Genomic DNA, 16,965 nt, shown 5'->3' on the forward strand with positions numbered 1-16,965 from the left:
GTATTTTACATTGGGTATAGATTGTATTGCTTTGGGTGGGGGCTGTATTTTACATTGGGTATAGATTGTATTGAATTGGATGTGGATTGTATTATATTAATGGGAGATTGTATTTCTTTGGGTGGGGATGTATTTTACATTGGGTGTAGATTGCTTTGAATTGGATGGGGATTGTATTTTATATTAATTGCAGATTGTATTTCTTTGGGTGGGGATTGTATTTTACATTTGGGTGGAGATTGCATTGCTTTGGGAGCCCTTTAAACTTGTTTGGCTGCCCCACCTCGATCGCAAAGTCTCGCGATGTTTGAGATAATGTTTTAAAATGGCTACAATGTAGCAGGATTTTGTTGCGAACGTCATCTTGTGACAGTATCTAACATTCCTTCGGAACTGGAGAAACACACAGCAGGCTGGTTGGCTGCTGCAATTCCGTGCAGGGTTGCTGGTGAGTGGGCTGTTTGTGGAGGAGCAGGGTCCCTGAATGTTGCAGTGTCGGTGGTGAGCTGGGTCCCGAGGTCGGATCTGGATCTTGCCCCTTTTTACTTCGAGGGAGCTCAGCTCCGGAGCTGTTTTGTTTACAATTCCTGTGAAACTGATCAAAGCTTACCCGCGCCCTGATGGAAAATTCCCCTTTCTAATCACTGAATACCCTGAAAATCGTGGGAATCCCTTCATTTGATACACTGGGAGTTACAGTAACCCTGGGATTTACAGTAATCATTGACCATTAATTATCCCAGTGTCAAAAATTCGAAGTGATAATTAAACTGCCTTTCATCTATTGAGTATCAATAGTTGTTTGATTTTTCGATATAAAATAAGCTGAATTTCTGTACAGCTTTTGATTAATAAAACCCCTCAACCTTAATGATAACAAATAAGCTCCTCTGAACAGGATATAATACAGCTTCGCATTTGTAATTATTTATCTGCAAACAGCAGATTTATGATCTTTTGACATTGCTCATAGTTTGGGATCTGCAGCATACGGTCAGAGCTAAATTGTCAAACGTGGAGATTGGCTCCTTCTGCACCTCGGTGCCACGAAGGACGAGGCCCATAGGATGTTTACGCACTACATTATTTATAAAGCAAATCATATCAAAACATACTGTGACTCAAATTATCCAGTGGTTGTTACCAGTCCTTTTGCATTGTAGTGAGTCTTGGTGGGGGCTCCTGAGCGGGAGGCTCCAGGCCAGTGAGTGCTTGTCTCCACTTGTGAAGTTTGCAAGCTACCGTGTGCTTGTACATTTAATATTTCAGTCTTGTCTGCAAGCTTCCCTGCTTTATAGTTAACCTTAGCGTAAAACGATCGGGTTTCTGTCTGTTGTATCCATCGCTTTCTGCAGTGTTTCTCATGGTCACTCCGTCTGTGCTGTTTTATAGTGAGGTTGATATGCAATGTGCAGTGTATTAGTTATGGTGACTGTAGTTGTTTGTTAAAGAGATTTGTTAAAGGTATAGAGTGAACAAGAGGATGGGATTACACTGACTCGAGTGGAGAAAAATGCCAGGGCAGACTTTGAGGGACTGTAACATTTTAGGATTCCGTGTTTAAAAAGTAGAATGAATGTTGTCTTTATTTGGAAAAGAGCAGCAAATCAAAACTGCACTTCGGGTAACAATTGAAAAAACTGAGTTTCTTTCCTGAACAAACAATACAATTTATGACAGTGAAGCAAATTAGCCAAAATTCTATTTGTTCGATTCCCAAATCCTATCAGGAATGCCTCCATAAAGTATTGTTCCCTGAATCTTAACCTCTGTCAGGAACCAAGGGCAGGGGTCGGCAACTTTAAGAACAAAAAGAGCAACTTTTTTCATATTTAGTCAAAAACACAGTAAGCGAGGTTCTCTGGCCTCCCTGTGGTGGCCTGCCATTGGCGGATGGCGAGATCTTCTGGTCCCACCTCTGTCAATGGGATTTCTCATTGAATCCCCCCCACCCCTCCAGGAAACCCATGCAGGGATGCGCCGTCGATGGGATCAGAAGATCCCACAAGCCTGGCCAGCCAGAAGATCTCACCCCATATCCTAAGAACCACAATGTTGCAATTCAAATACCAATAATAATAAAAAACATTCTGGGGGTTACCATTGATCTGAAGTTGGTCTGAACTAGCCATATAAATATTGCGGCCACGGGCAGGTGTGAGGCTGGAAATCCTGTGGTGAGTAATGCAACTCCTGATTCCCCAAAGCCTGTCCACAAGTCAGGGGTGTGATGGGGCACTCTCCACTTGCCTGGATGAGTGCAGCTCCAACAACACTCGAGAAGCTCAAAACCAGCCAGGACAAAGCAGCCCGCTTCATTGACACCCCCTCCACAAAAATTCACTCCCGCCACTACCAACACATAACAACAGCCGTGTGTACCATCAACAAGATGCACTGCAAAACCTCCCAAGGCTCCTTAGACAGCAGCTTCTAAACCCGCGACTGGTACCATCTAAAAGGATAAGGGCGGCAGACACATGGGAATACCACCACCTGGAAATTCCCCTGCATGTCACTCACCATCCTGACTTGGAAATATATCACTGTTCCTTCACTATCAGCTGTATCAAAATCCTGGAATTCCCTCCCTAACAGCATTGTGGGTGTACCAAAACCACATGGACTGCAAAGGTTTGAGAAGACAGCTCACCACCGCCTTCTCAAGGGTAATTAGGGGTGGGCAATAAATGCAGACATAGCACATCCTGTAGAAATTTTTTTTTTTCAAGGTTTTAACAAAAAGTTGTTAATCGAATCATACTCCCTCACAAATACAGTTTTAACAAAAGTTTTAAAAAGCCAAAACATGTCATTTGATTGCCATCAAAATGGTATCAATTGATCTAGGTCAGGGACCACACATGAGACTGCAAGTTGCAGACCCCAGGAATAGGGATGAGTTTGACTGAGGCAATGGTTAATGATGGGCGGAAGGTGACAATTAATTGAAAAGTATTTTTTCCTGCTAATGTAAAATGACGGCAGGAATGTGCGTTCTCGCCTGTCATGGCGGGTAACCATTTCCACCACAGGTCGGCGTAAAACCGCGTGGTAATTAATGGGATGCAGATGAAGGCTCGGCCGGAATCCCCCCCCCCCCCCCCCCATTCCACCCACCCAATCATCCACGTAACCAGCGGGTTTGAACGTCTGTCCAGAACACATCTGGACCAATGTGGTGTGCAAATGTCAGACTTACCTAAAAGTAAGGTCTGTGGCAGCTCACGGGGATCGGAAGGGGAGATGGAGGCCTCCCGCAACAGGACCCTGGAACACCATGCGCAGCAATGGGTGGGTGGAGCATTTATGGCGTGGATCTTCTGATGTTAGGATCTTCCAGGAGGTCCATCTTCGATCTGATGAGTGGGTGCCTTTGTATTATGACACCAGTGCATGACATAGGAGGGCATGCGCCTTCCAGTCAGTCATGCCATGCAAAACATCGGGAAACCACAATATATAATTAGTTAGGCCAATGTTGCATGACATGGTGTGAATTCCCAGTGGCCTCCACAAAGAGAAACTTTCCCCTTTCGCAACTCCGCACGACTTGGTCCGTGAACGGAAAATTCTGCCCCTCAAGACTGAGGGTTGGACGTGTTTTCGAAACCAGCGAAGTGCCACTAGGAATATGATAAAAAGGGATAAAATCGAATGTAAATTAGACAGAAATATAAGAACAGGACTTCCGGTTGCGGCCATGCCTGGATAGGTCACCCGTTCAGCAGCTCCCGCCGGGAATGGACTTTTGGGCTCTCTAGAGGGGCCCCAACGGCACTTGTTCGACGGCTTCCAGTGTGGTAAGGTGACAGCAAGGTCCCCCTGACAGTATATGGATTGGACCAGGAGTGGAGCAGTGAAAAAAGGGATCTTGGAGCAGCGAAAAGTGAGGGGGACAAAAAGCAAGATGGCGGCGGGTGGAGACCAAGCAGCGTGGTCGCAGGAGCAGCAGGGGTTTCTTAAACGCTGCTTTGAGGAGCTGAAAACCGAAATGCTAGTGGAGACCCAGAAGGCCCAAGGGTCGGCGATCCGAGAGGTGCGGCAAAAAGCCTCGGAGAACGAGGACGAGATCTTGGGCCTGGCGGTGAAGGTGGAGGCACATGAGGCGCTGCACAAGAGGTGGGCGGAAAGATTTGAGGACCTGGAGAATAGGTCGAGGAGGAAGAATCTTCGGATTCTGGGTCTCCCTGAAGGAGTGGAGGGGCCCGATGCCGGGGCATAAGTGAGCACGATGCTCAATTCGCTGATGGGCGCGGGAGCCTTCCCGAGGCCCCTGGAGCTAGATGGGGTGCACAGAGTCCTGGCAACGAACTGCCAAGGGCTGTAGTGGTGAGGTTTCACCGCTTTATGGACAGAGAGTGTCTTGCGATGGGCCAAGAAAGAGCGGAGCAGTAGGTGGGAGAATATGGAGATCCGAATCTACCAGGACTGGAGTGCAGAGGTGGCCAAGAAGAGAGCTGGCTTTAATCGGGCTAAGGCGGTGCTCCATCGGAAGGGGGTGAAGTTCGGTATGCTGCAGCCAGCGCGATTGTGGGTCACATTCCAGGATCGGCACCACTATTTCGAAACGCCTGAGGAGGCTTGGAGTTTTATACAGACTGAAAGGTTGGACTCAAATTGAGGGTTTGTTGTTGTGGGGGGGATGTTTGCTGTATATATGGTTTTAACTACGTGTAGGGAATGTTCCCTTGGTTGGGTGCTCGATGGGGATGGGTGAAGGGATTTGATGGGGAGAGTGTGGGAGTCGGTGTTGGAGGGAGGGGAGGCCCGGTGATGAGGAATTGAGGTAAGGCTGCAAAAGGAGCTGCGCCAAAGGGGGCGGGGCCGGCTCAGGAAAGCGCGGGCTTTTTCCCGCGCTAGGGAAGGACGGAGGTTGGGGGTGGAGGGGGGGACGGTACTGGAGAGGAGCGCGCACTGACTGCCAGGGAGAGGGGGGGGGGAAAAGAGTCCCACACTGGGGGGGTCGATGGGAAGGCGGGAGAGGCTGGGATCAGCAGGAGTCAGCTGACTTACGGGAGTGTTATGGGGGGAGCAAAAGAGCTAGATATGGATCTAGTGGGGAGGGGGGGGAGGGGAGGGGGTATAGGGTTGCTGCTGCATTGGCCAAAGAGGAACTGGAAATAGGAGAGGTGGTCGGGGCGGGGGTCCGCCGTCTGGGGGACTGGAGGGTGTGGGAGGCGCGGGCACGTGACTGGCCTAGAAAAGGAGATGGCTAGTCGGCGGGGGGGGGGGGGGGGGTGGTGAGGGGTGAGCAGCCCCCCAATCCGGCTGATAACTTGGAATGTGAGGGGCCTGAATGGGCCGGTTAAGAGGGCCCGAGTGTTCGCGCACTTAAGGGACTGAAGGCAGACGTGGTCATGCTTCAGAGACACATTTGAAGGTGGCAGATCAGGTCAGGCTGAGAAAGGGATGGGTAGGACAGGTATTCCATTCGGGGCTGGATGCGAAGAACAGAGTGGTTGCAATACCGGTGGGGAAGGGGGTGTCGTTTGAGGCAAAGAATATTGTAGTGGAAATGGAGGTCGATACGCGATGGTGAGCGGTAGATTGCAGGGGGTGCGGGTGGTACTGGTAAACGTATACACCCCGAACTGGGATGATGCTGGATTTATGAAGCGCGTGCTGGGTCGGATTCCGGACCTGGAGGTAGGAAGCTTGATAATGGAGGGGGATTTCAACACGGTGCTGGATCCAGCATTGGCTCGCTCTAGGTCCAAGACTGGGAAGAGGCCGGCTGCGGCCAAGGTGCTTAGGGTGTTTATGGACCAGATGGTGGGGGGGGGGGGGGGGGTGGATCCACTGAGGTTTGCCAGGCCCCTGGCCAGGGAATTCTCATTCTTTTCCCATGTACATAGAGCCTATTCCCGGATAGATTTTTTTGTTTTGAGTAGGGCGCTAATCCCGAAAGTGGAGGGAACGGAGTATTCGGCCATAGCCATCTTGGGCCACGCCCCGCACTGGGTGGAGCTGGAGTTAGGAGAGGAGAGGGATCAGCGCCCGCGGTGGCGTCTTGATGTGGGATTATTGGCGGATGAGGAGGTGTACGGCAGGTGTGAGGGGGTGCATCGAGAGATATTTGGAGGCCAATGACAATGGAGAGGTGCAGGTGGGGGTAGTCTGGGAGGCGTTGAAGGCGGTGGTCAGGGGAGAGTTGATCTCCATCAGGGCCCACAGGGAGACGAGAGAGGGCAGGGAGAGGGAGAGGTTGCTGGGGGAGATCTTAAGGGTGGATAGGAGATATGCAGAGGCCCCCGAGGAGGGACTACTCAGGGAGCGGCGAAGCCTCCAGACAGAGTTTGACCTGTTGACCACCGGGAAAGCAGAGGCACAGTGGAGGAAAGCACAGGGGCGACGTACAAGTATGGCGAGAAGGCGAGCCGGATGCTGGCACACCAGCTTCGTAAGAGGGAGGCAGCGAGGGAGATAGGTGGAGTTAAGGATAGCGGGGGGAATACGGTCCGGAGTGCGGTGAAAGTAAATGAGGTATTCAAGGCCTTCTATGAGGAGCTGTACAGATCTGAGCCCCCAGTGGGGGAAGAGGAGATGCGACGATTTTTGGATCAACTGAGATTCCCGAGGGTGGAGGAGCAGGAGGTGGCTGGTTTAGGGACGCCAATTGGGTTGGAGGAGCTGGTTAAAGGATTGGGGAACATGCAGGCGGGGAAGCCCTGGGGTCAGATGGGTTCCCGGTCGAGTTTTATAGGAAATATGTGGACCTGCTAGGCCCGTTGCTAGTGAGGACTTTCAATGAGGCAAGGGAGGGGGGGACCCTGCCCCCGACAATGTCCGGGGCGCTGATCTCTCTGATCTTGAAGCGGGACAAGGACCCACTGCAATGTGGGTCGTATAGACCAATCTCGCTCTTCAATGTGGATGCTAAGTTGCTGGCAAAAGTGCTGGCTACGAGAATTGAGGACTGTATCCCGGGGGTGATCCATGAGGACCAGACGGGATCTGTAAAGGGCAGGCAGTTAAACACTAAGGTGCGGAGGCTCCTCAACGTGATTATGATGCCATCGGTGGAGGGAGAAGCGGAGGTAGTGGCAGCTATGGACGTGGAAAAGGCCTTCGACCGGGTGGAGTGGGAGTATCTTTGGGAAGTGTTGCGGAGGTTTGGGTTTGGGGAGGGGTTCATCAGCTGGGTCAGGCTGCTACATAGAGCCCCGGTGGCGAGTGTGGCTACGAATCGGCAGAGGTCGGAGTACTTTCGGCTGTACAGAGGGACGAGGCAGGGGTGCCCCTTGTCCCCCTTGTTGTTTGCATTGGCAATTGAGCCTGTGGCCATGGCACTAAGGGAGTCCAGGAAATGGGGGGGGGATTGGTCCGAGGGGGAGAGGAACACCGGGTGTCGTTGTATACGGACGACCTGTTGCTGTATGTGGCAGATCCAGTGGAGGGGATGGCGGAGGTCATGCAGATCCTAAGGGAGTTTGGGGACTTCTCGGGCTATAAGCTCAACGTAGGGAAAAGTGAGCTCTTTGTGGTGCATCCAGGGGACCAGGGAAGGGCGATAGACGACCTACCATTGAAGAGGGCGGAAAGGAACTTTCGGTACTTGGGGATCCAGGTGGCTGGGAGTTGGGGGGCCCTGCACAAGCTCAATTTGACACGCTTCGTGGAGCAGACGGAGGAGGATTTCAAAAGATGGGATGTGCTGCCACTCTCGCTAGCGGGCAGGGTACAGTCAGTTAAAATGATGGTCCTCCCGAGGTTTCTCTTTGTGTTCCAGTGCCTTCCCATTATGATTACCAAGGCTTTTTTTAAACGGGTAGGTAGGAGCATCATGGATTTTGTGTGGGCAAATAAGACCCCGAGGGTAAAGAGGGGGTTTCTGGAGCGTAGCAGGGACGGGAGGGCTGGCGCTGCCGAATCTGTGTGGCTACTATTGGGCAGCCAACGTGGCGATGATCCGAAAGTGAGTAATAGAGGGAGAGGGGGCGGCGTGGAAGAGGTTAGAGATGGCGTCCTGTGTGGGCACGAGCCTGAGGGAGCTGGTGATGGTGCCGCTGCCGCTCTCGCCGACAAGGTACACCACGAGTCCGGTGGTGGCGGCAACGTTGAAGATCTGGGGGCAGTGGAGACGGCATAGGGGCGAGGTGGGAGCCTCGGTTTGGTCCCCGATTCGGGAGAACCATTGGTTTGTCCCGGGAAGGATGGATGGGGGGTTTCTGAGCTGGCATCGGGCAGGGATTAGAAGAATGGGGGACCTGTTTATAGATGGGACGTTTGCGAGCCTAGGGGCGCTGGAGGCGAAGTTTGGGTTATCCCCGGGAAATGCGTTCAGGTATATGCAAGTGAGGGCGTTTGTGAGGTGGCAGGTGAGGGAATTCCCGTTGCTTCCGGCACACGGGATTCAGGACAGGGTGATTTCGGGTGTATGGGTCGGAGAAGGCAAAGTCTATCAGGAGAGGAAAGAAGAGGAGGAAGCCTCGATAGAGGACTTAAAGGGCAAGTGGGAGGAGGAGCTTGGGGAGGAGATAGATGAGGATCTGGGGGCTGATGCCCTGAGTAGGGTTAATTCCTCTTCCTCTTGCGCCAGGCTCAGCCTAATACAATTCAAGGTTATTCACAGAGCGCATATGACAGGAGTGAGGTTGAGTAGATTCTTTGGGATGGCGGACAGGTGTAGGAGGTGCTCGGGAAGCCCAGTGAATCACGTCATCATGTTCTGGCCATGCCCGGCACTGGATGGGTTCTGAAGGGGTTTCGCGAGGACTATGTCCAAGGTGGTGAAAGTCCAGGTCAAGCTGAGCTGGGGGTTGGCACTATTTGGGGTAACAGATGAGCCGGGAGTGCAGGAGGCGAAAGAGGCCGGTATCCTGGCCTTTGCGTCCCTGGTAGCCTGGCGGAGGATTTTGCTATTATGGAAGGATGCAAAGCCCCCCAGTGTGGAAGCCTGGATAAATGACATGGCAGGGTTCATTAAGCTGGAGAGGATAAAGTTTGCCTTGAGAGGGTCTGTGCAGGGGTTCTTCAGTTGGTGACAACCGTTCCTAGACTATCTCGCGGAGCGTTAGGAGGAGGTCAGCAGCAACCCAAGGGTGGGAGGGGGGGGTCTCTTTTGAGGGGGGTATTTGGGTGGGTAGGGGGGGGTCTTCCCCAAGGGTACCATTGAAAGTCATATTGGGGGGGTTACTATATACGGGGGAAACCCAATGTATAAGTTTTGTATTATTTTCGATTGTTGTGTCTGTGCTCTTTTTTCTTTTTGTTATTGGCGGGGGGGGGTTTGTTAAAAATATTGTTGGAGTAATCTGAATAAACATTTTTTTTAAAAAAAAGAAATATAAGAACAGATTGTAAGAGTTTTAATAGGCATATTAAAGATAAATGGCTAAAGCAAATGCTGGTCCCTTTAGAATGAGAGACTGGAGGGGTACACCTAAATGGAAGAGGCATTGAACAATTATTTTGTGTCTGTCTTAAAAGATACAAGTTCCAGACCAGCAAAAGATGATAACCTAGGGACTAAAACAAGTGAGGAAATTGGGGAAATTAATATCAGCAGTATGAAATTTAAGGGACTAAAATTCAACAAATCCCTGAGACCTGATGACCTACATCCTAGGGTTCTAAGAGATAGCTGCAGAGATGGTGTGTAGGATTATCCAACCCATCTGCTAGCGAGATCTTCTGTTCCCACTGAGGGTGACCTGCGCGGCGGGTTCCCTGTGGACATTGGTAGAACTGGAAGATCCTGCCAGCGACCAATGGTGGCCCCCTCCGCTGCCAGAAAAATTGTCTCGTGGGGGGGGATCAGATCCCACCGAGTGGCTGTGCTGGCTGTGATTTCCCAAAGTTCCTTGGATTCAGAAATAGTTGATTGTAAATTGGCAAATGTTCAAGTCCTTTTTACAGAAAGAGGGAAAGAGAAAGCAGTGAATTACAGGCCAGTTAGCCCAAGTGCCAATTGTTGGGAAAATGCTGGAATCCATTATTAAGGAAGTCTGAACAGTACACTTAGAAAAGCATAGCGTGATCACAACTAGTCAACATGGCTTTATTAAAGGAAAATCCTGTTTGACTAATCTTTAGTTTTTTTTTAAATGTAACTAGTAGGGTTGACTAAGGGAAACCAGTAGATGTAGTCAACCAGGATTTCCAAAAGGCACATAGGGTTTTGGTAAGACCGCATCAGGTAATAAATAAATAATTTTTATTAGTGCCACAAGTAGACTTACATTAACACTGCAATGAAGTTACTGTGAAAAGCCCCTCGTCGCCACACTCCGGCACCCATTCGGGTACACTGAGGGAGAATTCAGAATGTCCAATTCACATAAACAAGCACACCTTTCAGGACTTGTGGGAGGAAACCGGAGCGCCTGGAGGAAACACATCCTCCAGGAGATCAGGAACATTGTTTGCAGTTTTGATCTCCACAAGTAAGAAAGGGCATTGGAGACTGTACTGCAAAGGTTCACCAATTGGCCTCAGTTCTATGTGAGGCTCAGTAAACTGGGCTTATATTCTCTGGAATTTAAAAGAATACGAGGCAATCTCATTAAATCCGTCAAAATTCTGACGGGGCTTCATAGGGTGAACACGAGAGATTGTTTCCATTGTACAGAATAATGGAGCACAGCTGCAGGATGAGGAGCAATCATTTGGGACTGAAATGAGGAGACATTTCTTCACCCAAAAACTGTGCTGAATCTTTGGAATGTGCTACCCCAGAGAGTTGTGGATTCTCCATCGTTGGATACATTTAAGGCTGGGATAGACAGATTTATGGTGTCTCTCAGAATTAAGGGACATGGAGAGTTGGTGGGAATACTGAGTTTAAGCCCAGGATCAGCCATGTTGGTATTAAATGGCAGAGCAGGCTCGATAGGCCGTGTAGTCACTACTCCTCCTATTTCTCGTGTTTTTTTGTTCGTATATGCGTGAGCTGACTCATTGCAGGCGGTGTTCCGTGTTTCAGTACATAATTAGAATCTCAATTATTAGCAATATTATGTAAGCATTCTCGAGATATTGTGCATAATGGGAAATCAGTGGAAATTGGGACTGCTTGTCAAGTTCAAAACAGCAATCTGCTGTTATTTTGAGGTCACTAGCTAACAATTTCCAGTATTTGCATTTGTGATGGTAGATAATTGAGATTGCGCTGCAGCCTACTCTGAGCAAATGTGTAGCATCTTTTCAATAGGACTTTGTAACTCCTGACACAAGCTTGATTTGATCTGACTAGTGTAAGAACACAGAAGGCCATTCAACCCTTGAGTCAGTTCTCCCGTTCATTAAATCATGGCTGATCTTTACCTAGACTGTGTTAATTACTCACCAATGATCTTGCTCACGAATACGCCATCTACTTTCAGTTGAAGACAGGAGAGTGGAATTGTAGTTTGATGAGTTTTAAAGAGACTGTTTCCAGCATAGACGTAGGAATTTATGATGATAAATGTAAAAATCAAAGTTGTATGCGTGTGTGTGACTTGAAATGGATGCTAATTTATGTTTGAGTCCTTGTCTGACAATTCCACACACTCCATTCTTGCTTCACTTGAAGACTGTATCTAGTCTTGACTCCAATTGCAATGTCACATGCAAAATACTGACATAAATTAAGCATTACAGATTTGTTTCATTATTTGCACTGTTTCATTAATACTTTTTGTTTCCTCTCTAGACCGAGCCACCAGGTAAATTTGTTTCCCCTGGAGTCCAGTGTCGCATCTTCCCCATGTGAGGATTGTGTTAATATGAGCCCAGAGCCAGTCCTGGCACAAACATGTTCCTCAGGATGGAGCCAGAAAAGGGTGTGGTAGCCACCACCCAATCACTGGAGGGTATGAAACACTAAAGAGGATTTATAACAAGCCTTTAAACTATTCAAGTGTCATTCTGTTTGTTTTAACTGCTTCGAATTACAACTTTGTTGAGGAACCATTTTGTCCAGTTATTGAGCAGTTTCCAGCATTTAGGGCCATTTAACCCATGTGTTGTGTCTGATCACCTACATCCTTTTATTCTTTGAAACACTAATCTAATTACCTTTTTAAAAGAAATTTTAACCTTGCCATAATCGTCACTTGTGCTTAAAACATTACATGTTCATGTGACCCCAATATAGGAGAGAAAGATTCTCCTCTCTTTCCCCATTGTTTTATTCCAGAGTTAATTCTCAATCTATACCACCTTGTCACCAGCTTACAAATCAATAGAAACAGTATTGCGCTGTTTACCTTCTCAAAGGTTTTCTTCAAGTATTTTTAAAAACTCTTCACTTCTATTAATCTTCTCCTGGGGAGTAGATTGGGAGTGAGGGGAGAAAAACTATTTTCAAATATTCATCAGATATGACTTTTCAATATAATTCCAATGAATCCTTCTTGTTTTACAAAATAATTATCTTTATTGTCACAAGTAGGCTGACATTAACACTGCAATGAAGTTACTGTGAAAAGCCCCCAGTCGCCACATTCCGGTGCCTGTTCGGGTACACAGAGGGAGAATCCAGAATGTCCAACTGACCTAACAGCACGTCTTTCGGACTTGTGGGAGGAAACCGGAGCACCCGGAGGAAACCCACGCAGAGACCGGGCGAGAGAAGGTGCAGACTCCGCACAGACAGTGACCCATAGCTCCTAACATCAATGAGAACAGCATCCAAACCTCCAAAGGATATTTAATTAAGTAATGTCTTGTACAAATTTTCATACTCGTTTTGTGATTCCTCTGTAAAATTTGACACACAACTCATTTCTTGCATCTAATTCCCCAGACCAAACTTTTCCAATCAAAGTTCGGCTGCCCTTTCTGGTCCAGGATCATTAAAGTCCTTCACGCCTCCACTCCATTGCAAAAGGACACATTTTCCAAGACTGTTAACTCATAGCTTCCTGTGATGTATGGACATTCAATACTGTTTTTAAATCTTGAAGAGATTGCCTCAATATGAAATGAAAATAATCCAGGAACTCTCTTCATTTAGCCTTGAGACTTGCACAGATCAATTGGCCGATGTGGAAGTCTCTGCTAGAGCTTGCATGTTAGTTTTAAAGGTTGCAACATGTACTGACTTTGTTTGCAGTATTTAGTCCCATTGCTCAAATCTTGCACAACAGTTATTAATTAATATAATAAATGCTGGCGTTGCTGGTGATGTCCTTATCCACAGATGAGATTTTTTTTCAAATCTGCTTTCGATTTATAAAAAAAAAAAAAAAAAATTTTTAAATAAATTTAGAGTACCCAAATATTTTTCTTTTCAATTAAGGAGCAATTTAGCATGGCCAATCCACCTAACCAGCACATCTTTGGGTTGTGCGGGTGAAACCCACGTAGGCACGGGGAGAATGTGCAGGCTCCATCCGTTAGAAAATGTAAGCATTGCAGACATTGATTTGTATTAGGCCAAGTTTGCTTTCGTTGTTGATACATTGCAATTTTTGTATTTCTTAAAATAAGCCAGGGTCAGTGTCATTTGCTGGATATTCTAGTGGTGTTTTCCTGCTGTGAGGTTAACCAAGAATACCTTGGGCATCTCCATGCATTCTCTGCTAATTTACTGTGACTGTGAGTTAGAGTTAACAGATAGCCCTGTGCTATGCTAATCTATGTCTAGCGTAGAAAACAAAACATGTGACTCGGCAGATCTGTGTCTCATGTAAGCTTTATGAAACTGGAGTCCAGGCATGAACATGACAGTTTCATGGATATGAATTGAGGATGGGACTAGACTTAGCTCTGATGTTACATAATCAACACTCCGTTTGTGTTCGTAAATGAAGAATGGACATTTGGATAAGGTAACAAATAGGTTTGTTTGGGATTCCCCTTCAGAAGGCATGCTGTTGGCATGTTCAGAAATGCAGGTTCCCCATTTGATGAATATAGACGTGTTCGTTATGGATCAGCCGCACAACTACTCGCCTGCATTGCAACATTGTTTTTGCTCTATGATCCAGTCTGCCATCACAATCAACCAATGCAATAAGTGCCAGCATCCGAGCAAAACTCTTCCCTTTATTATGCGTGGATAGTGTGCACTGGGACCGGCCAGCAAGGCATTTGTTAAATTGTATAGTCTTTGAGCTTGTCATTTCACCGTTTACTGAGAAGGAATGTGGCAATGTCAGAAAGCACGCATTTTGCCTGGGAAACTATGGGAACAGTGGGAAAAGCTGCTGCATTTTGCGGAGATTCCTTTTAAATCTTACATTTGAAGATGCAGCAAAGCGGGGCAATAACTGGAACCAAAGCCATCCAACTTTTAAATTGGAGGTGCAAAGTGCATGATTGGAAGAGGAGGATTGAATGAATGGCAGCACCTTGATTCCTCATGACTTGAAATAACCCCTTCAGTGGCATTAGTGGAAGTGTGAAGATAAATATGCCAACATCTTGTCGACCTGTCGACTCTTTATCTCCTGGTTCTGGCCTCTCTTGCGTTCTGAGACCAATGTTCGCTGCACCGTCCTCATGATGCTCCTTCCTGCAACAGAAATTTGAGGCCTGGTTGAGTGGCGACTGTAGCAAAATCTTGCACCGAGCAGTTTCCGAAGAGTAAATGCCAGTTCCATTTTCAAAGTTTTATTACAGTGGGAGGTGATCTTCGCACTGGAATGCCACGTTGGGGGTGTGGGTCATTGTTAACATCTTGGATACAATTCACCCGCAGTGCCAGGTAGTCCACAGCCACCAGAGGAGCACAAGGTGGCCCACTTGATCCAAAATGAGGAGATATTCCTGAGATTTTCAGCAGTACGTCTATGGGGGGGATTGGCGAGGCAAAGTTTGGAGGTGTGAGCATTATTCACCTTTATTGATTATTGTCCTCTCCAAACTCAGTTGATTACCCCTGCAACAGGAGCCACACTTGTTAATCAGGTGAGCGATGCGCAGCCTTTTCTGATTTTTGTCATTGTTTTGTTCCTGTTGACATTATCACCCGGGTGCATCATAAATCATCTTTCCTGTTATCGCTCTCTCCCTACAGCCAGACTGAGGACTGGGACATTTTCCAGGAGCTTGTGTCAAACATTTCCCTGCCCTGACAGCACATTTGGTAACATTGCAGAGATTGAAGGATGGTGCACTGGGTGATTCACTCCCAAAGAGGACGAGCAAAAGGAAGAATCTCTAAGCTGTAAACCCGTGACAGGTGTCTGCTATGCTTGGCACCATCTCTGACCTGGCATTCACCCACAGGAATTTGTAGCCGTCAGATAGGCAATTTGGAGCGAATGGCTGCCGGAGACTCGTTTTTTAAAAATATATATTTTATTCAAAATTTTTGGCCAACCATAACAGTACATTGTGTATCCTTTACACAGTAATATAACAATATAAATAACAATGGCCAGTTTTTTAAACAAGAAATAAATAATATATAAACAACATCAAAATTAAAAAACAAAACTAAATGGCAACTGCCTTGTCCCAAATAAATACTCTCCAAAAATACAATTCAGCAGTCCAGTATACAATTACCTATAACAACAACCTATACATATTATACTTATACACTAACATCCCTGAGAATCCTTCTGGTTCCTCCCCCCCCCCCCCCCCCCCCCCCCCCCCACCCCTTCCATCTGTTCCACCAACCGCGTTAAATTTAACCTATGCAATGTACCCCAATTCTTGGCTATCTGGATCCCCAAGTAGCGAAAGTCCCTTGTTACCTTCCTCAGCGGTAAGTCCTCTATTTATCTGCTCTGCTCCCCTGGATGCACCACAAACAACTCACTTTTCCCCATGTTCAGTTTATATCCTGAAAATTCTCCAAACTCCCCAAGTATCCGCATTATCTCTGGCATCCCCTCCGCCGGGTCAGCCACATACAACAACAAATCGTCCGCATACAGAGATACCCGGTGTTCTTCTCCTCCCCTGAGTACTCCTCTCCACTTCCTGGAACCCCTCAATGCTATTGCCGGGGGCTCAATCGCCAGTGCAAACAATAATGGGGACAGAGGACATCCCTGCCTCGTCCCTCTATGGAGCCGAAAATACGCAGACCCCCGTCCATTCGTGACCACGCTCGCCATCGGGGCCCTATACAGCAGCTGTACCCATCTAATATACTCATCTCCAAAGCCAAATCTCCTCAACACCTCCCACAAATAATCCCACTCCACTCTATCAAATGCTTTCTCGGCATCCATCACCACCACTATCTCCGCTTCCCCCTCTGGTGGGGGCATCATCATTACCCCTAGCAGCCTCCGTATATTCGTATTCAGCTGTCTCCCCTTCACAAACCCAGTTTGGTCCTCATGGACCACCCCGGGGCACAATCCTCTATCCTCATTGCCATTACCTTGGCCAGAATCTTAGCGTCCACGTTCAGGAGGGAAATAGGCCTATAGGACCCGCATTGCAGCGGGTCTTTTTCCTTCTTTAGGAGAAGCGATATCGTTGCCTCTGACATAGTCGGGGGCAGCTGTCCCCTTTCCCTCTCCTCATTAAAGGTTCTCATCAGTAGCGGGGCGAGCAAGTCCACATATTTCCTGTAAAATTCAACTGGAAATCCATCCGTTCCCGGGGCCTTCCCCGCCTGCATGCTCCTAATTCCTTTCACTACTTCCTCCATTTCGATCTGTGCTCCCAGTCCCACCCTCTCCTGCTCCTCCACCTTAGGAAATTCCAGCTGGTCCAGAAAACACATCATTCTCTCCTTCCCATCCGGGGGCTGAGCTTCATATAATCTTTCATAGAATTCCTTGAACACTCCATTCACTCTCTCCGCTCCATCTCTCCCTCCTCATCCCTCACTCCCCCTATTTCCCTCGCTGCTCCCCTTTTCCTCAATTGGTGGGCCAGCAACCTGCTCGCCTTCTCCCCATATTCGTACTGTACACCCTGTGCCTTCCTCCACTGTGCCTCTGCAGTACCCATTGTCAGCAAATCAAATTCTACGTGTAGCCTTTGCCTTTCCCTGTACAGTCCCTCCTCCGGTGCCTCCGCATATTGCCTGTCCACCCTCAGAAGTTCTTGCAGCAACCGCCC

The 16,965-nt window shown here is 48.0% G+C and overlaps 1 protein-coding gene across 1 annotated transcript in view; it reads left to right on the forward strand.

Moving 5' to 3' along the window:
• Positions 1-316: 316 nt before the first annotated feature.
• The window catches only part of znf414 (zinc finger protein 414), a 57,321-nt gene continuing 40,672 nt past the window's right edge, over positions 317-16,965 (forward strand). The window contains exons 1-2 of the mRNA XM_072482570.1: positions 317-448; positions 11,639-11,798. Of these exons, the coding sequence (XP_072338671.1) occupies positions 11,741-11,798 (58 nt within the window). The 5' untranslated portion in view covers positions 317-448; positions 11,639-11,740. The remainder of the gene's footprint in view (positions 449-11,638; positions 11,799-16,965) is intronic.

The sequence above is a fragment of the Scyliorhinus torazame genome, chromosome 18 (assembly GCF_047496885.1).
Source record: "Scyliorhinus torazame isolate Kashiwa2021f chromosome 18, sScyTor2.1, whole genome shotgun sequence".
Classification (NCBI taxonomy): domain Eukaryota; kingdom Metazoa; phylum Chordata; class Chondrichthyes; order Carcharhiniformes; family Scyliorhinidae; genus Scyliorhinus; species Scyliorhinus torazame.